General features: G+C 42.9%; 1 protein-coding gene across 12 annotated transcripts in view; it reads left to right on the top strand.

The window, feature by feature from the left end:
* CYRIB (CYFIP related Rac1 interactor B) overlaps positions 1–27170 on the top strand; it is a 217518-nt gene that overhangs the window by 172280 nt on the left and 18068 nt on the right. For 10 of the 12 annotated variants that reach the window (XM_073632243.1, XM_073632248.1, XM_073632250.1 and 7 more), the window contains 4 exons: positions 7479–7600; positions 11574–11679; positions 14722–14763; positions 26588–26724. In XM_073632243.1, coding sequence (XP_073488344.1) covers positions 7479–7600; positions 11574–11679; positions 14722–14763; positions 26588–26724 — 407 coding nt within the window. The remainder of the gene's footprint in view (positions 1–7478; positions 7601–11573; positions 11680–14721; positions 14764–26587; positions 26725–27170) is intronic. The other 2 variants (XM_073632253.1, XM_073632254.1) reach the window with 1 other exon arrangement.

Below are 27170 nucleotides of genomic sequence, written 5' to 3'. Positions count from 1 at the left end.
CCGGTCTGTGTCAAGACTTAAATATTTCAATGGTGTTTTTAAAAAATGGTGGAAAGGAGATTTTTTTTTTGCTAGTTTTTGTTTAGTAAGTTGTTGGACCATCCTTTAAAGTTCGGTCTAATGCAGAATTTTACCCTAAGCAGCTCTCTTTCGCCGTTGTGAGGGGTAACAGCAGCCGCTGATAGTGTTAAGAGTTGCCCCCTTCTGCCCTCCCCACCATTCAGAGACCTTGTGTTGCTATTCTCCCACAATGCATTGTGTTCTGTGAATGGGCAGTGGGGATCCTGTCATTCAATTGCTTCACCTCCATTCACAGAGTGGTGCAGTTGAATGACTGGATCTCCATTCACAGAACACAATGTGTTGTGGGAGAATAGCAATACAAGGTTTCTGAATGGCAAGGGGAGCAAGAAAGTGGCAAAACTCTTCACACTAGCAACAGCCACCTTCAGGTAAAGTTATACACACCGTTACACGTAACTAATGTTTTTGGTGATGTATTTGGCCCCCCACCCCAAACAAAAAAAATAAAAACTTCAGCTTTAATAGTGTTTGCAGTGTTAATTATTTTGATATCCTGGCTTAGAATGTTGGGTTTATCGGAAAAGTTTGTACACAGTGTTTGCCGGAAGCAAAGATAATGGCTCATACTCTGCCCTGCAAACTTGCATGTAAAGCGAGAAGGAATGATAAGAGCTTACCTGCCTTTTAAAAACTTAGCTTTGTGGCCTGCAACCTTTTTTGAAAGATCATAGCTATCCAATGCCATTCATAGTGTAAGTTCACCTTTTCAGAAAACACCGGACCCACTCTTCCCACCCAGGTCACCGTTGTACTTACTGTCTGTGGGTGATTAGCTGTCGGTGCCCGCACAGCCGGTACAGCGGTCCGGGCATTTGAAAGCCCAGGTCTTCTCCTTCCTTCCTTGCTTTGTGCACTGGTGCACAGTCATGTTGGAACAGGAAGGGGCCATCCCCAAACTGTTCCCACCAAGTTGGGAGCATAAAATTGTCCAAAATGTCTTGGTATGCTGATGCCTTTAGAGTTCCCTTCACTGGTACTAAGGGGCCAAGCCCAACCCCTGAAAAACAACCCCACTCCTTAATCTCCCCTCCATCGAACGATTTGGACCAGTGCAAAAAGCAAGGTCCATAAAGACATGGATGAGCAAGTTTGGGATGGAGGAACATGACTGGCCTGCACAGAGTCCTGACCTCAACCCGATGGAACACCTTTGGGATGAATTGGAGCGGAGACTGTGAGCCAGGCCTTCTCGTCCATATCAGTGCCTGACCTCACTAATGCACTTCTGAAAAAATAGTCAAACATCCCCATAGACACGCTCCTAAACCTTGTGGACAGCCTTCCCAGAAGAGTTGAAGCTGTTATAGCTGCAAAGGGAGGGCCAACTCAATATTGATCCCTACAGACTAAGACTGGGATGCCATTAAAGTTCATGTGCGTGTAAAGGCAGGTGTCCCAATACTTTTGACAATATAGTGTATGTATTCTAACTGTGTACTTGGCTGATGTGCCTGGAGTTCAGCTTTAAAATGTAAGTTTACGTTTTCAGAAAAAAAATTAAATATGAGCTAACTCCCCACACCCTTCGCACCCACCCAGGTCCCTGTTGTATGTACCTCTATGGGTGATGAGCTGTCAGTGCCCACGCAGCAGTTGTAGCGTATCGGGAATTTGAAATCCCCGCTCTTCTAACCCTTATTTCAGTAGGACCTCTGGGACGGATCAGAGCTTTTAACTCATTACCTTCACACTCCAAAATTTCCTATAATTTCAGTCTATACTGTACACGTGGTGAGCATTAGGATCTGATTACAATACACGCATAACCAATACCCAGAGTCACGTAGCTCGGGTACCTAAAACACTCACTTTTTGAGTGACTGAATAACTTGACTTTGTATTGAATGCTGTATGATTTATTTTTTTTATCTGCTCCAGTACTCAGAACCCACAGTCAATCAGGTTTTCAGTTTCCTATATGTTGCCCCTGTAAGACCTCTGATTTTGGGGCTTTTGGTGTTTTTTTTTTTTTTTTTTTTTTGCCTAATCCCCTGAACACACCTCAATAAAAGCCTACGTGTCCATGTACACACTTTTGGAGGTGTTTAAGGGTCCTTTCACACTGGGGCGTTTTGCAGGCGCTATTGCGCTAATAATAGCACCTGCAAACCGACCCGAAAGTGCCGCTGCTTTGATTCCAGTGTGAAATCCCTGAGGGCTTTCACACTGGAGCGCTGCACTGGCAGGACGGGAAAAATAGTTCTGCAAGCAGTATCTTCGGAGCGGTGAAGGAGCGGAGTGTATACAGCTCCTTCACCGCTCCTGCCTATTGAAATCAATGGGGCAGCGCTGCTATACCGCCGGCAAAGCGCCTCTGCAGAGGTGCTTTGCGGTGGTTTTTAATCCTTTCTTGGCCGCTAGCGGGGGGTGAAACCACCCCGATAGCGGCCGAATACTGACGGTAAAGCGCCGCTTACAATAGCTTTACCGCCGACGCCCCCCCACCCCAGTGTGAAAGGGCCCTAAGAGCAGCAAAGTTTTTAGAGACGGTCAGAACTCCTCTGGAATGCAGAAGAATCACGTTCAGGAGAGGGGCTTTTGGACATAAACATGGCAAACACGGCTAAAGCTACCTGTTAGCACTTTTAGAGTTTATCCACTTCAATGGCGAGAATAAATTAAAATTTTGGTCGAAGAATTAAACGCCCAAAGCTGCTAATCTTGCCTAAACTGGTGTGTAAAAAAACGCAGTTTAGGTGAGTATCTAACACTGATTTTGTCCTTTCAGGAGAAACGGCGTTTACAATAAACCAGTGTGCACCAGACCCAAGTTAACCTGTGTCACCGGTACACTCACTAATCTCTATGGGAAATCCTTAGATTTTAATCCATTGGGATTTATTGGGGACCAAATTGGAGGAATGGCCATGAGGAATATTTTTCACTTATGTCTTGAGGCGTGTAACCTACATTAGCTATTATTATCCATACACAGGAATAGACGAAACTTACAAGTCTTGATACAAAGATTGGTCTAAAATTCTGCCGTATATTGTAATCTGTTTTCTGCATGGAGTGTTCTGTGTTTTTAGTGGTGACTTCCTGTACCATCTTACTGCCTTTTCTCATTTTCCATAGCAGTCTTCTGCAGCTTTCAAAATTCCTCCAAGCCAGTGCTTTTCTGAGCCTCTAGGCCTCTCCTATCTTTTTATTCTCAATGAACACAAAGGACCTACAATTATTCTTTTAATTGATGGGGTTATTATGGGGAAAGTCCACTGCAAGTGTCATGTTTGTTGTTCTTTAAAGATATGGAGTAAAGTCAACGTCTTTCATTAATTGCAGTCTCATTTATGTGTCATTTCATTACTCACCGTGTTTAGTGATTGACATTTATTAGGTATGTTTAAGCAATGTTGATTGCTAAATACTGTACAGTGTTGTGTGTTTGTGTGTGTATACTTGGGTAAATATATTATATGAGCACTCATGAGTAATTTGTGGCAACTCCATGGACTGCTAAATGGAAAATATTGACAGACGTCTTAGCTTAGAACTTTAATTCTACTCTCAAAACTGATATTACAGCTTTGCATATGGTAAGTTAAAGCTTAACTCCACGTTTAAATGAGAAATGTGGGAATAGAAAAAAACAAACACATATACTCACCTATAAGGCTGCAGCATTGATCCCACACTGCAGCTGGCGGCTCTAGGCCCGAAAACTGAGCAATTAGGTGACCTCTGATCGTTCAGTTCTCAGTCTTCACAGAGCAGTGACTGTCAGCACTCATTGGAGCACCAAGCTGTGGAAGGGATGGGAGCTGCTGGCTCAGGCTCTCAGCAACACTCTGAGAGGCTGAGCCAGCTGCCGATCAGGCATCTGGGTGGATCCCGACATTATTGCCGAAATACATCCAGAATGCTTTAGCCTGCTGTTGGCTGATTCTGGTCACAGGAATACAAAAGTAAGTTCGCTCCTGTGATCTACAAGAGAAAGATCGCCAAACAAGTTTTTGCAATACTTCGCTTTAAATGTACCTTTGGGCCAAGCTGGCCCAAACAAACTATTTTTTGCGCCTACAACAACTACTGTATATAGCTGAGACTATACAATGCTGTGTTCCAGCAGCAGGATGGGAATTTTGTGTCTTGCTCCTAGAACAAAATAGAGCCAGGTTGAGCACCGCTTAGCCATTCACAGGAGGCTTTATATGCTATAAATTAGTACAAAGCTTCCTCTGATTGGCTGAGGCATAGAGGTGGACAGATGATGTCCCAACGTACTACTTGCAAGTGTCTTTTTATCTCTTGGCGTCTCCAGTCAAGCTATTTCCTCTCCATAATTCCCAGTTTGGCTAACTACCACAGGTTTCACAAAGCCTTTTGACGTTGTCACATTCCCTAATGGCCTCTCCATAAGGTTCAGTTAAAAAAACAAAACTAAAAATTCTTCATTATGGCCTTGGGGGGAAGGGAGACAAACAATGCAGGGAAATCACCCCTATTGTAGTCTTTTGAGAGATATTGGAAGCCCAGATGCTATCCTAGCACTACCATTTTTGTTGGTAAGCCTTACAAGATTTTAGACGTATAGAAGAAAGTGTCCTTCAAGAAACGTTTGCACCTGAGCAAAGCATATCCTTCAAGAATAATTTTGAGGAGCTCATGTTGGAATATGGCCACTGATACAAAATTGTGTGGAAGCATAGCTAGTCCTGGTGGGTTATTTGTGTTGGAGCTTAGACTCATGGCCCTGACAAATGAAGTGGTAAAACCTTTTTTTTTTTTACGTTTTGTATAGAATAGAATGGTGAAAAACTGTCTCCCATTGGGGAAATTTTACCCTCTCCTTTATTGCTTGGGGCAGCTACAAGAAGTGTTGAGATTTCTCTTTTAGGGACAGGGACAGCAACCAAAGCACATGTATTTAAAAGTTAAAAGTTGGGGCTGAACTGACACTTAAAGAGGAACTTCGGTTCGTTGTTTTTAACCACTTGACCTCCGGTAGATTTATCCCTCTTATGACCAGGCCATTTTTTTGCGATCCGGCACTGTGCTACTTTAGCTGATAATTGTGTGGTCATGCGACACTGTACCCAAAAAAAGTGTGTTTTTTTTTTTCCCCAAGTTTCTTGTGGTGGTATTTGATCAATAATGCGTTTTTATTTTTTGCGCTATAAATAATATTAATTAGTTTGCACAAACGTTATAGCATCTACAAATTATGGGATATTTTTACTTATTTTTAGTTATTCTAACTAGTAATGGCGGCAATCAGCGACAGCGGCAATCGGAGAGACTGCGATATTGCAATGGACATTTGGACATGAACTGACACTTTTGACATTTTTTGGGGACCGGTGACACTAATACAGTGATCAGTGCTAATAAAAAATGGTTGGGAAAGGGATAGCATCAGGGTCAATCAAAGGGTAAACTGTGTGCATAGCCAGTGTTACTACACTCTGTTAGTTGCTTTTACTATGGGAAGACATGGATTCTAGTCCCTGCTTTGCAGAGACACAGGATCCATACCTTTTCTGTCAGAACGACGATCTGCCTTGTTTACATAGGCAGACCGCCGCTCTGTTTCTCTGCAAGAGTATCGCAGGTGCCGGCGAAAATAGAGTCTGCGGTACCTGCCGATATGCTCCTGCTGTGTGCAATCACAGCGGGAGCGAGCTGCCGCCAACGTGCATGTGTGCCTCCTACCCTGAAATGTTGGAGAACACACACACATGATTCGGTGCAGAGGTGCCGCCCTGTAGCAGTAAAACTGTTAAAGGGTGGACCTTAAGTGGTTAAGTCAGCAGCTACAAAATACAAATGTCTTTCTGCAGCCTGTTCTTTTTACCACTGCAGGTCCCCGACTCTGCCGTCTTGGATATGGGAGACGATTGTGGCTTCCTGAGGAACCACATCTGTCTCCCCTCTGCACATGTGCGGGCCTAGACGGGGATTGCAGATGTGGAAGGGGGTACCCCCCCCCCCAAGTTACAGGCTGAGAGGATGGCTTGAATCAACAGGACTAGATTGAGGCATATGCAGGCCCATTCTGACTACTGAAAGATCATTTTAATGATAAACGTGTATTACCCAAGCTCACATGTTTTTGCCTGTGGAGGAAGCAGGGAAATGGTAAGAGGACATTCCAAGGGATGCTTATTCTATAGAGAAAACATCTGTAATTGGTCAGAAAAATTCAACTCAGACGCTTAATTCTCCAACAGTTAACCAGGGGAGGAGTTGCTCAAAAAGGAGCTTTCCATAGACAGGCAGTGGTTACTTGTCTCCAGAGGGTTAACATTTTAAAGTCCAAAAGAGATATCAGTTTAAATCAACTAGAGCTCTCTAATTAATTACAGTATCTGAGTTTTGCTTATTGTAGAGCTAAAGCTATGAGCTATGACTTAGTAGGAGGCATGTTGGACCTAGGAGGTCCTACTTATACCCAGGATGAGTCAGAAATAGAGCTCTGCAATTCCTAAAACTCATGCTCCCTGCTAATTGGAGAGCTCTAGCTCTGACTCAACAGGGAACAAGGCAGACCTTTGCAGAAAGACACCTGCTTCTTCCATACAGAGAGCAAGAGTCATTTGCAGCATGCTGGCATCGGACAGGCTTTTCTACTCAGGCTTTGGCTGCTTTAGAAGGAAAGGTATTGAACACCTTTTGTTTTAATGCATCTGGAATATATTTATCTGAACTAAACTGAAAGTTTAAATTGGCTTTAAAATTTGAAATTTAAATTAGAAATACATGAATCTGTTAAAGGAGAACCATTCAGCTGTTTACTATGAACACATCTTGAACTTATGTATTTTATATTATTAGTTTAGAATACAAGTGTTACTGTTGCCCTGTACTGTTCAATGTGACTAGTTTTAGCCTAATAATGTGTCCTAGCTTTGCATATTCTCCTGTTTAGCAATATGTCCTCTTTGGGGTAGTAGATTTAATAAATTAGTTATAATTGCTATTGCTTGCTTCGCCAGTTTTCTTCTGACAACTTTTTCCTTGTGTGAAAAGCCAACTCCATGCAAAAATGATTTTTCAGTTTTGGCTAGGCACAGGAGTGTTGAATCACCATTTAATAATATTTACTGAAAGCTACAGATTTCCCGCCAATAGTTAGTTTTTTTGGTTTCCCCCGGGGCATCAACAGTGGTGTCCTCCTTCAAGAGTTTTAACTCAGAGTTTTTCTGCCTTACACAGAACCCATTGGGAGAGAAGGACACCATTATTTAGTTTTGTAATAGCCACAGCCCTTAGGTAGAAGAGCAAGTTTCATTATAGAGGTCTTACCACTGGAGTAACTAAAAGATGAAAGAAGCCATCATGTGATCCCTCTAGCTGGCAACAATGCAAAACTGAAATGTCAGTTCTTGGTGGGGTTGGCTTTTGTAGTCGTATAATGCCTGCTAACAGTCATGTGATTTGATGCCACTCAGATGCTCAGCCTTCAGAATCCGAAAAGGATGTTTATAATCAGGTGAATGTAGTTTTAAAGGATGCCGAAGGAATTCTGGATGATTTACAGTCGTATCGAGGAGCGGGCCTGGAGATCCGAGAGGTGAATTTCTTCTTAAAGTTAATTAACTGTATTTTTTCATAAAGGCCTCCTCTCCCCCCCCCCCTAAAAAAGCATTGTTTCGCTTTGCCGCCAACCAGCTTATAACTAACATTTCCCAAGCCCAGATTTTTATTGAAAAGATGAATCGGATTCTTGTGTTAGCAATAACACCAATGTCTCTTAATAACTTGTTTGCTTTATAAATCCTAGTGGGGCTCTTTCTTGGAGACTATAAATGCCAACCTTCTCCCCAGTGCTCTTCAGTGTTCCCACATTCAACCTAATAATTTCTAGCCGCTCTCTCCCTCCTCATTGGGCAGATTAATGGCAGCAGCAGCCATTGGCTCTTTCTGCTGTCAATCAAATGCTGTGATGTGGGGGGCATCTGGTCTGTGTCAATAGACTCACACTGGGCAGTTTGGAGCAAGCATGCATGGGTGCCCCCAGGGAAAATGGCATTTGCCAAAAAGGAGGGGCCTGGAGCGCCAGTGGGGGGTCCTAGATAAAAAAAGAGGATCGGGCTGCTCAGTGCAAAACCATTGCACAGAGCAAGTAAGTATGTTTATTTTAGTTTTTTTTTTTTTTTTTTTTAAAAAGGTTGATAATCGCTTTAAATCCCTAGCCTAAGTTTACCCAAAATAAAAAACAAGAATACAGCTTACAGTTAATACGATGTGTCCCTTGTGCTGATTATTCTTTTAGGAGAAATCTTCCGTCCTACCCTCCACTGCCGTAATATTCTGCTTCTATGAAATGGGACGGGCCAATATTTAATGGCTCTGCCCCCCTCCGTGCACAGATCCTGTGTCATTTATAGAAACTGTAATATGTCTTCTGTGATTGGTGGATCTCTCAGGAAAGGTTGGATATAGTTGAGCTTTCCTAATGAAACCTCTTGACAGCCCCTTAGTTGTATTAACCCCCACCACACTGGAAGATTAGAGTGGAGGGAGAGGAGAGGAGGGAGGATGGTAGAATGCGGGAAGATTTCTCCTACGAGAAGAATCAGCACAAGGGACACATTATACAAAGCTGTCAGTTGTGTCCCTTGTGTTGATTTTTATGTGTTTGGTTTTAGGTAAATGTGGGTTTCTAAGGTTTTTCTAAATCCTTTTCACTGATTTCACTGAGCAAGCTCCACATCTCTTTATATTAAAAAAAAAAAAAAAAAGACAGGATATGGTTAAGATTAGGCTAGGGTGGATTATGATTATATTTCAATTTTGAATTAAATTTGAATTCTGTTGTGTCTTGGAGAACACCAAAACTGATGAATAGTACAGTCTCTTAGGGGTCCATTTAAAAAAAGCTGCTTACAAAAAATCGCTGCACATTTATAAAGCACAGTAGGGGGCTTTACAAATGTGCATTTTGCATTGCTGTCTTTTGGGAGACGAATGCTGCCTAAGTGAAATAGCAGAAAAAAAAATGTCTGGGGAAGGCAAAATATTTTTTTTCATTTTGGATAGAGTAAGGGAGGGTTATAACCTCCTGTGGGATTTTTTTTGCCGTCTGTGTCCCATTGCATAGATTTCCCTTCACTTCCTGTCCCATAGCCAAACAGGAAGTGAGAGAAAAGCTCTCCAAATTAAGGGAATTATTTGGGGACCCCCAGGTCACCAGGACTATTGTCCTCATTGGAAGTTTTTCCCTCTATTACTTTTCTGGGGACAACCCAAATTTTGGGATTTTCTTTTACTTTCACTAAGTGCTGCACTTGCTGTAAGCACTGTATGTACTGCATGTAGCTTCAGCCACATACAGTACACAGTGCTGGGTTCCAGCTGTAAGACCAATACTTCTGGGAAAAATAATAAAGAGTTGATCTGAATGGTGCTCAGCCATTCATAGGCAACTTTTTATTCTTTGAGTGCTTCCTCTGGCTGTGTCGGAGAGCGTGATGTCATCAGACCGCCTCTCCGCTAAAGGCCAATCAGTGGAAGCTTTGTATTCATTCACAATATACAAAGCTGCATATGAATGGCTGAGCGCCAACTCTATATTGTTCCGGGTGTGAGAAGGGAAGTCTCTGTCTCACAGCTGAAGCTACATGCAGTACTTCAGGTGCTTAAAGATATTTCAACACTTGGTGAAGGAAATGGTTCCTTTGGACCAGCTTGGTGCAAACAAACTATTTAAAGTGACAGGAAACATGGACATCAGCTTTAAGGGGCATTTCATATTAGTGATCCTGAATTAGAGGCTGCTCACCTGCTTCTACGGCATCACGTCTTTGCTGGCCAAACCAGCAACATGTCACTTAATTGTAGTTCCCTCACTGCTGTGTACTCTGATTTTGTTGCACACTTTGGGCTTCTCATAGTGTGTTTTAGAAGCTGCAGCAAGTCAGATAGAGCCCGCCTCCTTTCTTGGTTAGAGAATTTGAGTATCATCCCTATCTCTTTCCTCCCCAGCCTCACTATCCCTGGCTCACCCCTTGCATTCATTGGATTTCAGTTCTTTTAGGCCCCTTTCACACAGGGGAGACTTCATAAAGCGCATCCGCCTGCTCAGCAGGAAATTTCTCTGCTCATTCCTGTTGAGCAGGTGGATGACAGGTCCGTGTTCGCTCCACTTAAGCAGAGCAGACATGGACACTGCCCCGTTGTTCTCTATAGGGCAGTCAGACCGTCTGTCCGTTTCCATCTGACTGTCATCCGATAAGCCAGACGGATAGGGAATAGATTACCCATCTGTCTGTTTTTGGTGAACAGGATCAGATCGGATGTCGGCGGGTGTCAGCGGACATGTGACTGCTCCATAGAGAACAATGGATGGTCCGATCAGGTCCACCTGAAAAAACTAACTGGTGGACCTGATTGGATCGCCCGTGTGAAAACAGTCTAAGTCATGTCACCTCCGCATCACATGTGGGTGTTATCTATAGCAGTCTGCCTAGGAACACCCAGTGCACCAGACTGACATCCACCCATCAAGGCATTTTGATATTTGCAACCCCCCCCCCAAGAGCCAGCCCACCACTTGCATCAGGCTTGGGGGTTTTTAAGAGGAGTACTGAGGCAGGTGTAGGAAGTATGCAAGAAAGTCCGGACAGCCGCACACCGGGAAAAATGCAAATGTCTTTATTGTAAAAACGGGATCATACAGCATACGGGACACTGTGGCGAAAAAAGTACAGGCAATCAGCTAACGGGTTTGCACTATGCTAAGTGCTTAGTAAGCACTTAGCATAGTGCAAAACGCGTTAGCTGATTGCCTGTACTTTTTTCGCCACAGTGTCCTGTATGATCCCGTTTTTACAATAAAGACATTTGCATTTTTCCCAGTGTGCGGCTGTCTGGACTTTCTTGCATACTTCCAGCATGACTTAGCATTAGCCAGCACCCGGGGCTCTTTCCTTTTGGAGACAATCATTTGGTTCACACCTGGTTTGAATCTACACCTGTGCGGTGAAGACTCTCTCGCCACGTTGGGTACTGAGGCAGGTGTAGTGATGTTTTCAGAAAGCTATGTACTACCACTTTCCACAAGCTATGATCTGCCTTCATTGCCTAGAGAAGGACAGAGATTCAGGGAGATCATTGGCCTGAAGGTATGAAATTAAAATTGGTTTAGTTTAAAAATATAATTCGCATGGGGAAGGAGAAACAAGAGAAAGGCAAAATGTAAGCAGAATAAATTTGGCTTTAAAATTAATAAAATGTTTTTGTGTGTTGTGACACACAGCAGGAAGTGAAAGAAAATCTTCCCAGTGGGTATGACAGAACCACTAAAAACCTCATAAATATTCCAACTCTTTCTAAAAATAAAAACGATTGCCTTGAGCTGTACTTTGTTTTGGTCCAGCTGCTTAATGAATGTGCATCCCTTACAAGTTATCGATTGCTGAAAGGCAGATCACTGCAAATCTCAATGGGCACGTCACATGAAGCCATAAAACTGCTCTTCCCTGTAAATAAATTACGTTTTAGGTTCATTTCACAAAGATCACGGTAAATCATCTTGTTTCCAGGCAATACAACATGCTACTGATGAGAAGTTGCAGGAGAAGGCATGGGGAGCAGTCGTCCCTCTGGTCGGCAAACTAAAGAAATTCTATGAATTCTCTCAGAGACTAGGTAAGTGTTTATTTCACGGCATTTATGGAAATTTGTTTGCAGGTTGTGTAGTGAGGTGCTTACTGTAGAATGTGCTCTGTTCGGCATGCCTTTATTTCAATGAATGACAAGTTTAAAGCTGAGCTCCAGGACTTGAACCACTTTAAGTGTGCAGACATGCTATGAGTTCAATCCAATAAGGTGAATGCCCCCTCATGGACGTATCTCTTTTATTTACATCTGACAGCTTTATGGAGCTCTGGGAGGATAGCTATCGCTACACCCCAGGTCTCTGGAAGGATAGATGCTGTTTTCTCACACAGCTGTTATGCCTTCACCTTCCCTCTGCTGCCTATTCACTGAAGCCTTTAAAGTTTGTGAATGGGTTCACATAATACAAAACGCTCTGATTCGACAGGAGGAGGAGGGGGTTGGGCATAGCAGCTGCATGTGACTCTGCACCTAAAAGAGACCAGAAGGCCCAGTGTTGGCGCTCTGGAAATGTAGCCATAGCTATCCTGGAGCTCCCTAAAAGTGTCAAATGTATGATAAAGAGATAAGTCCACTAGGTGGCATGCGCCTCGTTGGACTTTCATATTATGCCAGCGCATTTTACAAAGTGGCTTTGTTCCTGAAGTTCAGCTTTAAATCCTTATAATTACATTGGAGAGTAAGCACAAAAGATGAGTGGCAGGGAAAAGGAAAGAAGTCTGTTCTCTAGGCTAGCATACTTGTTCTCACTGCAAAACCCTCACATAAAGCCTCTGTCTATACTTTGAACACTACCATCAAGCAGGTCCCAGCGCATCTCACCCTTGCTTGCGGATCAAGGAAGACTTTTCCAACAGGTCTTCAAAAAGCCCATCATTGCCCCTTATTCCATTCACATGACCTCTGATCTCAGAAGGTGGGAGAAACAGGCTGCGATAGAGAGAATTGTACTGTTGCCTCCAGTCGGCACGAAGAGCTGCATCCTCACGAATACCCCAGGGGGTAATAGTGGATAATAATGCTACATGGCTTTATCTAGAAGATCAATAGGTGACAATGCTCTACCAGCATTTGATAGCTGGTTTATTTACCTCCACGTGCACAAATTTGTAGTTAGTTTGCCCCAAAGGCACGTGCCAGTTTTACATCGAAATTACTTAGCATTCATTTTCTATTAGCTCTTACAGTATCTCACAAAAGTGAGTACACCCCCCCAAATTTTTGGAAATATTTTATATCTTTTCATGTGACAACACTGAAGAAATGACACATTGCTACAATGTAAAGTAGTGAGTGTACAGCTTGTATAACAGTGTAAATTTGCTGTCCCCTCAAAACAACTCAACACACAGCTATTATTGTCTAAACCGCTGGTAACAAAAGTAAGTATACCCCTAAGTGAAAATATCCAAATTGGGCCCAATTAGCCATTTTCCCTCCCCGGTGTCATGGGACTCGTTAGTGTTACAAGGTCTCAGGTGTGAATGTGGAGCATGTGTGTTAAATTTGGTGTTATCACTCTCACTCTCTCATTCTGGAGGAGTAGAAGAGGACTCCAGTGGCAACCTGTGAAGCTCTGGTGAACTCCATGCCCAAGAGGGTTAAGGCAGTGTTGGAAAAAAATGGCCACACAAAATATTGACACTCTGGGCCCAATTTGGACATTTTCACTTGGGGGTGTACTCACTTTTGTTGCCAGCGGTTTAGACATTAATGGCTGTGTGTTGAGTTATTTTGAGGGGACAGCAAATTTACACTGTTATACAAGCTGTACACTCACTACTTTACATTGTAGTAAAGTGTCATTTCTTCAGTGTTGTCACATGAAAAGGTAGAAGAAAATATTTACAAAAATGTGAGGGGTGTACACACTTTTTGTGAGATACTGTATAGTCACAGTAAGCATTGAGTTTCCTGAACTCTTATACAAATTATTGCAATGGATAGCTTATTGTGGCTGCATACACGTAAGCCTCATAAAAGCTAACTCCAACATAAACAGATGTTTGGTGTACCTGCTAGCAAACAACATTGTAAGTTGTGGAAACCTCAGTGACACAGTCCTCTGCTGCCTGATGGAATCTCCATAATATAAAAAGACAAATAGTTGGACAATCCAGCTACATGAGAATGACCATGACAAAATAGCAATAGCAAATCACCACAGGCTATGTTTACCATTACACGCTTTTAATCCGTTTACATGCATTACCATTAATCCTTCTGGAAGGTTTGTTTTATGGAAAACTACACCAGACATGCAGGTACTCCTGCATCCTACCATAGTGTGGAGCTGTGAATGCAGCCTGTAACTCCCAGAGTTCAGAATAATCATTTTTGAACCACTTCCCACCCAGCCAATGTACATCATCGGCAGATACTTTATATTTCCGGGAGGACATATGGGTATATCTTCCTGCTCCTACATGCCCCCTGAAGCGTGCAGCGGTGCAATCTGTAACTGCTGTGGACACAACAGATCACAGTTGTCTGTACTGGGCCACTTTGATTGGTCCCAAGTACCATGTGATCACTTTGACCAATCAAATCGATCACAAATTCACTAGTAAATAACGGTCATGAATGGCATCCACTCATGATAGCATTATTTACTTTGTGATCTCTGTGATTGGTCACAGTGATCACAGGGTTCAGGGCCAACCACAGTGGCCCTGTACTATGTGATGGCTGTGGTCAATCACATTGGTTAACAATGAATCACAAATGAAAGCCATTCATGACAGTTAATGATTGCATTTACAGTGATCATCACTGTAATAAGCAATCCTAGTGTGTAAAAATAAAAATAAAATAAAACATCTCTTCCACACCCCCAACACCCCATCCCTAGCAGTGTCACTATGTTGACAATGCATTATTATAGTGCCAGTATGTAAAAATTTTATTAAAAAAAAAAAACTATTACTAGCTACCTAGCTATTACACACTGTCCTGTCTGCTTATTGTGCTCAACCACTTCCTTTAAGTGTATGTAAAGCCAAAACGTTTATTTCGAGAGTAGGTAATGGTTAAGACCCCTGTTAATTTTTTGTGTTGTCTGCATCCTTCCAGGGGGATTTCCCCTCTCTTCCTTTCCCAGAGACACAGCAGGAGGTAAGAGGAGATCTCTTCAAAGTGAGGGCATATCCACTCTTAAACATTGATCAATAGAACAGTTTTCCTCACTGGAAGATTCCCTCTCACTTCATTTTTTATGACAAAATGTTTTATTTCCCTTTGCTTTTTGTACCAAAGACAGTGGCTACCAGGGCCAGTTAAAGGGGACACGGCAATAAAAATCTGACAGGTTCTATTCTAGGAGACGCTAAATGAAATTGCTGACCATGCACATCTTGGCCCATAATTGCAGCTAGAATGTGTATTCCATCACACCATCAACACAGTCTGAAGGAAATGTATGTTGAATGAATAAACCCCTCAAAATGGAGGAACTATCACTGGACAGGATGGACAAATACACCCATACGGGCCTGTTTGCTCAGTTTTAAGATCACTGCCGAGCATAAACACATCGACACGTGAACCAACTTAACTTGTGTGATACAGAGCATTTCACCTGAGATGCCCCCAATCTGATCAAGGATAGACATCATCCCTTAACTACCCCTAACAATTTATAGGAGTACTAGGCTTCTACCACACCTCTACCATAGCACCTATCCCTGCCTGGCCATTGCCACTTGCCCTATCATTCCCCCATACTCCTATTTCATCCCAGCGCACATTAACCACTTAAAGACTAAACCTTTTTTGATACTTGTTGATTACAAGTTAAAAATCTTTATTTTTTACTTAGAACCCCCAAACAATATATATATATAAAAAAAAACTACACCGCAAAGTTAGCCCAATTTTTTTGTATAATGTGAAAGATGATGTTACGCCATGAGAATCGTGATCTTTATTCTAAGCAAAAAATAATGTGATTCTAATTTTATCCAGAATCGTGCAACTCTGCCATCTACCCTATAGTGAGATGTGGATAAGAGATGATCTCACAATCACAAGCATACCCATATGATTTTTTTTTTTTTTTTACACACATTTTTTATTTAGGAAGCAGCAGTTTTCAAGATAGCCAAAGAACAAAATATAATAAAATGCACCCGTTAATGTTAACTTCTGACCATTATGACAGCCTTGCAGAATAGTAATGTGAGAGTGATGACACATATAGACTGGTTAAAGTAAAACATTCACTGTCACAGTTAGAAGTAGTGTCATACCATGGAAAGATATGAGCAATGACTGAGTCAACACAGAGCTCTAAAAAATAAAATAAAAATAAAAAAGTGGATCTCATGCAATAAAAAAAAGCAAGATAGGCACCATAAAAGCAAATACAGGGTACGCCTATGACGAAGGAGGGAACTGCCAGAGTTTTATATATAAAAGGAGGAAGGAATGAAGAGATGGATGAGCGAAGAAAAGAATAAGGTAAAATAATGGTGGGGGGGGGGTGCGGAGGGCCAGTGTTGGGTAGGTGTCTCGGCTCTTGATTGGATAGATTGATAACAGCGCAGCCATTGGCTCCTGCTGCTGTTAATCAAATCATCCTATGATGCTGGGGATGGGGCCGAGTCCTGCATTCTGTCTCTAAGGACACAGTGTAAAGCAGTACTCGGGAGCGTGCCCGCACGAGTGTCCACCAAGGAGAGCGCTTCTCCAATGTGGGTAATTGATGCGGGGAGGAGCCACCAGCGCTAGAGTGACCCCAGAAGAGGATGAGCTGCACAGTGAAGGTAAGTATGACATGTTTGTTTTTTTGTTTTTTTTTAAACCATGAGGCTTTAGTAATCCTTTAAGGACATGCCGGAGTACAGATTTTTAGCAGGTATATTTAAGGCATCACCAGCAGCGGTCAGTGGTATTTGGGAAGTATTTATGCAAGGGAGATGGGGTATGATACCAAAAGGTTAAAATTTTGAAATTGGTTTCCTGAACTCTCATACAGATCCGAGCCGTGCTGCGCGTTGGGAATGGCCGGGCAATCTTCTGGGACGTGTCCCAGAAGATTGCAGGGAGGGACGGGGTAGAGATGAACTTCTTTCCGGCGCCAGGGGCGGAAGTGGGAGCTGGGTGCCTGTCAGAAATGGGTACCCGCACGCACCCCCCCCCCCACTCCAGGGGGTCACCAGTACTTAAAGTGGAAGGTCCACTTTTGGGTGGAACTTCGCTTTAACGAGTTTTGATTGGTAACATAATTGCTTTGCTATATACCAATATCACCCTTTATTTGATTTGGCTATTGTTATGGCTACTGTGACAGACCTAACCAAGACGGGGGCTTTTGGAGGGGACTGCAGAGTAGCCTCTTGCCTACTGACTATGGACCCTGGCTTTTGAGGGGGCTTTATTCTTTGGGAGGGGTGTGTCCGGGGGACCTTTGGAGTGGTTTTGCTTTGGATTTGGGTCCATGTCTCCTTAAAACACACAGACTCTGAGAACTGGAGGACCCAGATACAGATTTGAGGTCTCTATGCCCAAACCAGCATTGACTGCTTCACACCCCCCTAGACTCAGAGACTTAGAGCAGATGTTAACATTATCAGCTCAAAACAACCTGCTGCTTGGGGTCTCTTGCTATGATCTGTTTACTAAGGTGTTTTTCTCTTATGGTATAATTTCCCCATTTGGTGCCTCCTAGGTGTGAACTCTAATGCCGCGTACACACGGTCGCACATTCCGACAACAAAAACCATGTTTTTTTTCTGAAGGATGTTGGCTCAAACTTGTCTTGCATACACAAGGTCACACAAATCTTGTCGGAAATTCCAATCGCCAAGAACGCGGTGGCGTACAACGCGCACGACGAGCCGAGAAAAAAATGAAGTTCAATGGCCAGTGTGGCTCTTCTGCTTGATTCCGAGCATGCGTGGAACTTTGTGCGTCGGAATTGTGTACACATGATTTTACGACAATGGATTTTGTTGTCGGAAAATTTGAGATCCAGATCTCAAATTTTGTTTGTCGGAAGTTCCGACGGAAAATGTCCGATGGAGCCTACACACGGTTGTAATTTCCGACAACAAGCTCCCATCGCACATTTCCCGTCAGAAAATCCGACTGTGTGTACGCGGCATTATTGTTAATTGAGTCGCCTATTGTTTCTGCCTGCTAATTTTCTTGTTGATGCGACTAGCATTGTGTCAACTTTACCTTGGTACCGAACCATTGTGGGATGTTTACGCTTGCAGTTCATTAGATATATTATTGTTTAGGATAATGTGATCAAGCGCTTACCTGATTTTGTGTGGTATATATTCTGGGTCAGTTTACAATAACGTCAGTTCCAGTTTGCACCTAAGCTAGTGTTGTCTAGTTCTTGGGTGCTCAGCTATAATACCTGGTTCTTGGTTCCAGAGTGGAGGAAGCTGTATCTTGGCAGAGGCACCCAGGCTGAGTGCCAGATAGTCACAGCTACTATGATCTTTGTTGACTCTAGTTACTTATTATCCTTTTTGTGTATGTACTGTTCTGTACATCTGTTGTAAAATATAAATATTCCACATTTTTTTGTGGCATAAAAAAAATCAGTTTGAGGTTCTAAGCCAGCGTTTCGAAACCCTTTTTCAGTCACAGCACCCTTTGAAAGTATTGCCAGATCCTGAGCCACCCCAGCCCAAAATGTAAAAAACTTAAATGTCGCTTAACAATAATACCTGAGCCTGGGATGATACACATGACCGCATTCATGAAATTAACTTCACATCAAGAGCTCCCCATCAAATCAGAAGTCCCCCCACCACATTAGAGCCTCTCATCATGACAGATTCCCCCCCATCACCGAGTCTTCTCATCGCATCAGAGCCCCCCCATTACTGAGTCTTCTCATCGCATCAGAGCCCCCCATCACTGAGTCTTCTCATAGCATCAGAGCCCCCCATCACTGAGTCTTCTCATAGCATCAGAGCCCCCCATCACTGAGTCTTCTCATAGCATCAGAGCCCCCCATCACTGAGTCTTCTCATAGCATCAGAGCCCCCCATCACTGAGTCTTCTCATAGCATCAGAGCCCCCCATCACCGAGTCTTCTCATAGCATCAGAGCCCCCCATCACCGATTCTTCTCATCGCATCAGCTCCCCCCATCACCGAGTCTTCTCATAGCATCAGAGCCCCCCATCACCGAGTCTTGTCATCACATCAGAGCCCCCCATCACTGAGTCTTGTCATCACATCAGAGCCCCCCATCACTGAGTCTTGTCATCACATCAGAGCCCCCCATCACTGAGTCTTGTCATCACATCAGAGCCCCCCATCACTGAGTCTTGTCATCACATCAGAGCCCCCCATCACTGAGTCTTGTCATCACATCAGAGCCCCCCATCACTGAGTCTTGTCATCACATCAGAGCCCCCCATCACTGAGTCTTGTCATCACATCAGAGCCCCCCATCACCAAGTCTTGTCATCACATCAGAGCCCCCCATCACCGAGTCTTGTCATAGCATCAGAGCCCCCCATCACCGAGTCTTCTCATAGCATCAGAGCCCCCCATCACCGAGTCTTCTCATAGCATCAGAGCCCCCCATCACCGAGTCTTCTCATAGCATCAGAGCCCCCCATCACTGAGTCTTCTCATAGCATCAGAGCCCCCCATCACCGAGTCTTCTCATAGCATCAGAGCCCCCCATCACCAAGTCTTCTCATAGCATCAGAGCCCCCCATCACCGAGTCTTCTCATAGCATCAGAGCCCCCCATCACCGAGTCTTCTCATAGCATCAGAGCCCCCCATCACCGAGTCTTCTCATAGCATCAGAGCCCCCCATCACCGAGTCTGATCAGAGCCCCCATCACCGAGTCTTGTCATCACATCAGAGCCCCCCATCACCAAGTCTTGTCATCACATCAGAGCCCCCCATCTCCAAGTCTTGTCATCACATCAGAGCCCCCCATCACCAAGTCTTGTCATCACATCAGAGCCCCCCATCACCAAGTCTTGTCATCACATCAGAGCCCCCCATCACCTAGTCTTGTCATCACATCAGAGCCCCCCATCTCCAAGTCTTGTCATCACATCAGAGCCCCCCATCACCAAGTCTTGTCATCACATCAGAGCCCCCCATCACCAAATCTTGTCATCACATCAGAGCCCCCCATCTCCAAGTCTTGTCTTCACATCAGAGCCCCCCATCACCTAGTCTTGTCATCACATCAGAGCCCCCCATCACCTAGTCTTGTCATCACATTAGAGCCCCCCTTCACAGAGCTCCCCATTCCTACAGTCCACTCTTCACATCAGAGCCCTACATTTTGGCTTCAGTAGCATGGCAGAGGGCAGAAGGAAGAATATTTTAAGGGTTCAATAAATGACATATCTTGTTGTCCTTTTCTAAGCATGGAAGTGCACGTGGCTCTTGTAAGCTGCATATTGCAGGAAAGACACAAGGGCTCCTATTTATAACACAGGCCTGCATCGTATCTTATGCAGAGTTCAGTTGTACATACAGATTGTTTGACATTCACTTGTATATATCTCCAGCAGCACCTTCTCAACAGCTGGGTAATGTATACCTCATGATCTGTCCATGAGAATTCACTGATGTGTAATGTTATGTGCTCTGTAAGCTTACAGCCTCATATACAAATAAGGTTATGCGTATTTCCAGAATCATCTCCTCACTCTCTTGTTCTTGCCATGTCACTGCTTCCCAGAGTCAGATTCCATTTTTAAGTGATAGAACAAGTAAGGCCACATCACTCACTAGAGATTCATTTTGAGTAGCAGCGATATACAGTATTGTGCAAAAGTCTTACTGTAAGTAAAGAATGCTTTCAGAAATAGAAGTGTTAATAGTTTATTTTTCATCAATTAACATAATAGAAAGTAAATAAACAGAAGAGACATCCAAATACAATCAATATTTGGTGTGACAGCCATTTGCCTTCAAAACAGCATCAATTCTTCTAGGTACACTTGCACACAGTTTTTGAGTGATCTCAGCAGGTAGGTTGTTCCAAACATCTTGGAGAACTAATCTCTTATCGTCTGTGGATGTCGGCTGCCTCAAATCTTTCTGTCTCTCCATGTAATCCCAGACAGACTCCATGATGTGGAGATTAGGATTTTGTGGCCAAACCTTTACTTTCAGGACTCCTTGTTCACTGAAGATAGTTCTTAATGACATTGGCTGTATGTTTGGGGTCATTGTCCTGCTGCAGAATACATTTGGGGCCAATCACACGCCTCCCTAATGGTATAGCATGATGGATAAGTATCTGCCTGTATTTCTCAGCACCATGGATCCTGACCAAATCTGTCTGCAGAAATACAGCCCCAAACTTGCAAGAAACCTCCACCATGCTTCACTGTTGCCTGCAGACACTCATTATTGTACCGCAACTGCTGCCATTTTTCTGCATCCCAACTTCATAGTTGAGATACTTTAGCTTTGTTTCCATGTCCTACGCACGACGAAGACATAGGAACAGGGGTGCAGAAAAATGGCAGTGGGTGCTCTAGACTGATGGGTCAAAAAGTGAAATACAGTTGCACTAAAAAGTATGTGAACCCTTTTGGAATGATATGGATTTCTGCACAAATTGGTCATAAAATGTGATCTGATCTTCATCTAAGTCACAATAATAGACAATCACAGTCTGCCTAAACTAATAACGCACAAAGAATTAAATGTTACCATGTTTTTATTGAACACACCATGTAAACATTCACAGTGCAGGTGGAAAAAGTATGTGAACCCTTGGATTTAATAACTGGCTGAACCTCCTTTGGCAGCAATAACTTCAACCAAACGTTTCCTGTAGTTGCAGATCAGACGTGCACAACGGTCAGGAGTAATTCCTGACCATTTCTCTTCAGAACTGTTTCAGTTCAGCAATATTCTTGGGATGTCTGGTGTGAATCGCTTTCTTGAGGTCATACCACAGCATCTCAATCGGGTTGAGGTCTGGACTCTGACTGGGCCACTCCAGAAGGCGTATTTTCTTCTGTTTAAGCCATTCTGTTGTTGATTTACTTCTATGCTTTGGGTCGTTGTCCTGTTGCAACACCCATCTTGTGTTGAGCTTCAGCTGGTGGACAGATGGCCTTAAGTTCTCCTGCAAAATGTCTTGATAAACTTGGGAATTCATTTTTCCTTCGATGATCGCAATCCGTCCAGGCCCAGACGCAGCAAAGCAGCCCCAAACCATGATGCCCCCACCACCATACTCAGTTGGGATGAGGTTTTGATGTTGGTGTGCTGTGCTTCTTTTTCTCCACAAATAGCGTTGTGTGTTTCTTCCAAACAACTCAACTTTGGTTTCATCTGTCCACAGAATATTTTGCCAGTACTGCCATGGAACATCCAGGTGCTCTTGTGCAAACTGTAAATGTGCAGATATGTTTTTTTTTTTTTGGACAGCAGTGGCTTACTCTGTGGTATCCTCTCATGAAATCCATTCTTGTTTAGTGTTTTACGTATCGTAGATTCGCTAACAGGGATTAGCATAAGCCAGAGACTTTTGTAAGTCTTTAGCTGACACTCTAGGATTCTTTTTCACCTCATTGAGCAGTCTGCGCTGTGCTCTTGCAGTCATCTTTACAGGATGCCCACTCCTAGGGAAAGTCGCAGCAGTGCTAAACTTTCTCCATTTATAGACAATTTGTCTTACCTTGGACTGATGAACAGCAAGGCATTTGGAGATACTTTTATAACCCTTTCCAGCTTTATGCAAGTCAACAATTCTTAATCGTAGGTCTTCTGAGTGCTCTTTTGTGCGAGGCATCATTCACATCAGGCAATGCTTCTTGTAAAAAGCAAACCCAGAACTGGCGTGTGTTTTTTATAGGGCAGGGCAGCTGTAACCAACACCTCCAATCTCATCTGATTGATTGGACTCCAGTTGGCTGACACCTCACTCCAATTAGCTCTTGGAGATCTCATTAGTCTAGGGTTTCACATACTTTTTCCACCCGCACTGTGAATGTTTACATGGTGTGTTCAATAAAACATGGTAACATTTAATTCTTTGTGTGTTATTAGTTTAAGCAGACTGTGATTGTCTATTGTTGTGACTTAGATGATCAGATCACATTTTATGACCAATTTGTGCAGAAATCCATATCATTCCAAAAGGGTTCACATACTTTTTATTGCAACTGTATTTGGCTGTAGCAGGAGGCAGTTTGCTGGTAAAGGGCTGGAGAGCGGTACAATGAGTGTCTGCTGGCAACAGTGAAACATGGTGGAGGTTCCTTGCAAGTTTGGGGCTGTATTTCTGCAAATGGAGTTGGAGATTTGGTCAGGATCAATGGTGTCCTCAATGCTGAGAAATATATGCAGATACCTATCCATCAGGGAGGCGTGTGGCTGGCCCCAAATTTATTCTGCAGCAGGATAGCGACCCCAAACATACAGCCAATGTCATCAAGAACTATCTTCAGTATAAAGAAGAACAAGGTGTTCTGAAATTGATGGGCTGGCCCCCACAGAGCCCTGATCTCTACATCATCAAGTCTGTTTGGGATTACATGTAAAAAAAAAAAATGAGAAAACCATTTATTTTCCTTCCACTTCACAAGTTTTGTGCCACTTTGTGTTGGTCTATCACATAAAATCTCTATAAAATACATTTACGTTTTTGGTTGTAACATGACAAAATGTCCAAAAATTCAAGGGTTATGAAACCTTTTTCAAGGCACTGTGTATGATCCAAAAGGCATATGGCTCAAAGCATTGTGCGGCAAAACAATTTGCGGTCTTTTTTTAATTTAAGTAATTCTTCTCATCCCCCAGGATTGAAACCAAATACAGTAAAAAAAAAACTATATGCGGGCACTCCTTTATTGTGGATTTATTCATATTTCATCTAATTGCTGAACAATTACCAAAAACCTGACAGATGTTTAACCCTTCTCCGCTCTAATAATACAAGTTTTTACATTTATACCTGTGTACCTGTGGGAGAGTTTCTTCCCACTTTCTGTCTCAGTGACACAACTGGAAGTTGTTTTTTTTTTTTTTTTTTTTTTTATATACTCTTGCCTGAGGAAAGAACTGATGTAAAGAGCTCTGGAATATCGCAGTTTCTTTTTGACTAATACAGATGCTTGAGAGGAGACTAGGATGTACTGTTCATATAGTTTATGACTTTGCAATAGCACCATCCATAGTATATCATTACAGCACTCAGAGCCGCTCTGTATAAACTTTGTGTAGTCTGTATACAGTATACAGCACTGTGCTGCAACTGACTGGCCGAGAAGCAGATTATGACATCATCCACTCACCTCTCTGCCTCAGCCAATAAAGGAAAGCTTCGCATTAATTCAGAGTGTACAAAGCCGCCTATGAATTGCTGGGTGCCACCCAACCTGACTTAATTTTGTTCCAGATGTGGCATGGGAAGTTTTTAATGTAGGAAATAGTTCAATTGGATAGGCTTGCCTCAAACAAACTATATGAAGTGAAAGTAAAGCTGGAGATCATCTTTAAGGTCGTGTACCATTTAGAGTGCACCTTAATCCTTCATTTATATCTCATCACATCATGTCTCAGTGATGCATCAAACAGTGGGGGTTATTTACCAAAGGCAAATCCACTTTGCACTACAAGTGCAAACTACAAGTGCAAAGTGAACTTGAAATTGCACTGCAAGTGCAGTCCCTGTAAATCTGAGGGGTAGATCTGAAATGAGGGGAAGCTCTGCTGATTTTATCATCCAATCATCTGCAAGATAAAATGCTGTGTTTTTATTTTCCTTGCATGTCCCCCTCATATTTACAGCAACTGCACTTCCAAGTGCACTTTCAGTGCAATTTCAAGTGCACTTTGCACTTGTAGTTTTCACTTGTAGTGCAAAGTGGATTTGCCTTTAGTAAATAACCCCCACTGTGTATCCAATGGGTGGACATACGGGTACGTCCTCCCAGAAGCGTGCCTCATGTGCGCCCTCGGGGCGCAATCTGTGGGTTGCAGATCGGGGTACAGGGCCACTGTGATTGTCCCTGGTACCATCTGATCGCTGTGACCAATCGCAGAGATCACATTACCAGTAGTAAACAGGGGTGTCTTTTCATGGTCACAGCAATCACATGGTACAGGGCCAACCACAGTGGCCTTGTACCATGTGATAACAGTAGTACTTAAGGACTAAAGGAATACAGCCAGATGTGTGCAAAATGATTGCTTATACAGCGATCATGGCTGTATAAGCAATCACAGTTGTCCCCAATCACCACCACCACACCAGTCACGGCATTCGTGATCACCGCCACACCAGTTGGTGTCCCTGATCACCGCCACACCAGTCCTAGTGTCCCTGATTACCGCCACACCAGTCCTAGTGTCCCTGATTACCGCCACACCAGTCCTAGTGTCCCTGATTACCGCCACACCAGTCCTAGTTTCCCTGATTACCGCCACACCAGTCCTAGTGTCCCTGATTACCGCCACACCAGTCCTAGTGTCCCTGATTACCGCCACACCAGTCCTAGTGTCCCTGATTACCGCCACACCAGTCCTAGTTTTCCTTGATTACCGCCACACCAGTCCTAGTGTCCCTGATTACCGCCACACCAGTCCTAGTGTCCCTGATTACCGCCACACCAGTCCTAGTGTCCCTGATTACCGCCACACCAGTCCTAGTGTCCCTGATTACCGCCACACCAGTCATAATGTCGCTATAAGGACTCTTTTAACATGTGCAATGCTCTCTGAAGAGCCATCTGTGTTTAGATGGCACTTCAGAGAGCATTTAACATGAATTGAGAAGACTTACTGCCTCCTCACCACCTCATTTATCTTATTTGACCCTACACAAACATTCCCTTTTAATTGAATGGGTTGCAATCGGTGGGCGGACAAGGGGTATAATTTTTGACACAGCTGCAAAGCAAAGTCATAGTTCTTCAGTCACCACCACACAAGCCACAGTTTTGCTAGAATCAGTGATGTTCACCACAGAATCATGCTAGTTTTTAATGGAGTGCCGTCTGAGGGCCTGATGTTCACAGGTATCCAATACTGAGTTTCAGCCTTGTCCCCTGCACACAGATATTTCTCCAGATTCTCCAAACGTTTTGATGATATAATGTACTGTATATCATGATATAATTAAAGTCTTTGCAGTTTTAGGTTGATTTCCGTTATTCTGAAATTGTTTAGCAATTTTTAGACAAAGCTTTTCAGAGATTGGTGAACCTCTGCCCATTTTTACTTCCGAGACACTGACTCTCGAAGATGCTCTTTTTATACCTGATCATGCTACTGACCTGTTGCCAATGAACCTAATTAGTTGCAAAATGTTCTTCCAACTCTTCCTTGTTATTACCGATTACTTTGCCAGATTTTTGTTGCTTTGTCCTAACATTTTTTTTTTTTTGAGACGTGTCGCTGTCATCAATTTCAAAACTGCCTAATTTTTTTTTCATAAAAAAGCACATTTTCTCTGTTTAAACATTTGATATGTTTTCTGTTGTGAATAAAATATGGGTTTATGAGATTTGCAAAGCATTGCATTCTGTTTTATGTAGCTTTTACAGCATTCCAACTTTTTTGAAATGGGTTTTTTTTTTTTTTTATATCATAGTTTGTAGACTCCATAACTTTCACACAAATTAAATAATATACACTGGTTTGGGTTATTGTTACCAAGGAAATGTAGCAAAATATGCTTTGGCCTAAATTTATGAAGAAAGATTATTTATATGCAAAATATTTTAACAAACACTAAGAAAAGTTTAGTTTTTTTTTTTCATAGTTTTCAGTCTTTTTCATTTTATGTAGCAAAAATAAAAAATCTAGTGGTGATTTAATACCACCAAAAGAAAGCTCTACCTGTCTAAAAAAAAATATATATATATAGATATATATATATATATAGATATATAAACAATTTCATTTGGGTACAGTGTTGTGTGAGTAAATGTCCTGAGTTTTATAATCTATACCATTATTATTTGCTCCATTTAGAGGCAGCATTGCGTGGACTGTTAGGAGCGTTGACCAGCACCCCCTATTCCCCAACACAGCACCTGGAGCGAGAGCAGGCTCTTGCCAAACAGTTCGCAGAAATTCTTCACTTCACCCTCCGCTTTGATGAGCTTAAGGTATGATGATAGCACCAGACTGTTTCTATTCAGGCTGTTTATTTTGTGTTATTGCAAGTGTGTCTAATTCAAGAAAACGGAATATAAGTGCAAAATGGCATCAACAGTGACTGGTTCCTAGTTTTGGTTCTCACCAGGTAGAGCTGCACGATTAATCGTTAAAGAATCAAGATCGCTATTCTACCCCCCTCTCGATCTTAAAGCATTTCCTTGTTTCAGTGCAGAGAGTTCTCTGCTAAAGCCGACAGCTGTCAAAAAAAAACCAAACAAAAAACCAGGCAGCCTGCCAAGTTTCTCACAAAATCACTTAGGTGGAGAGAAAGAGAAACATTGTAACGTATAGTTCATTTACATCAAAGGGATGAACTTCGCTCTGTAAATGAGGTCAGTTTAACCACTTAAAGAATAAGGGCCAGTTCACACCATAGAAACGCAGTGCGTTCCAG

Source organism: Aquarana catesbeiana, linkage group LG05 (assembly GCF_042186555.1).
Source record: "Aquarana catesbeiana isolate 2022-GZ linkage group LG05, ASM4218655v1, whole genome shotgun sequence".
In the NCBI taxonomy this organism is placed as follows: Eukaryota; Metazoa; Chordata; class Amphibia; order Anura; family Ranidae; genus Aquarana; species Aquarana catesbeiana.
This window is presented reverse-complemented; position numbering and strand designations above follow the sequence as displayed.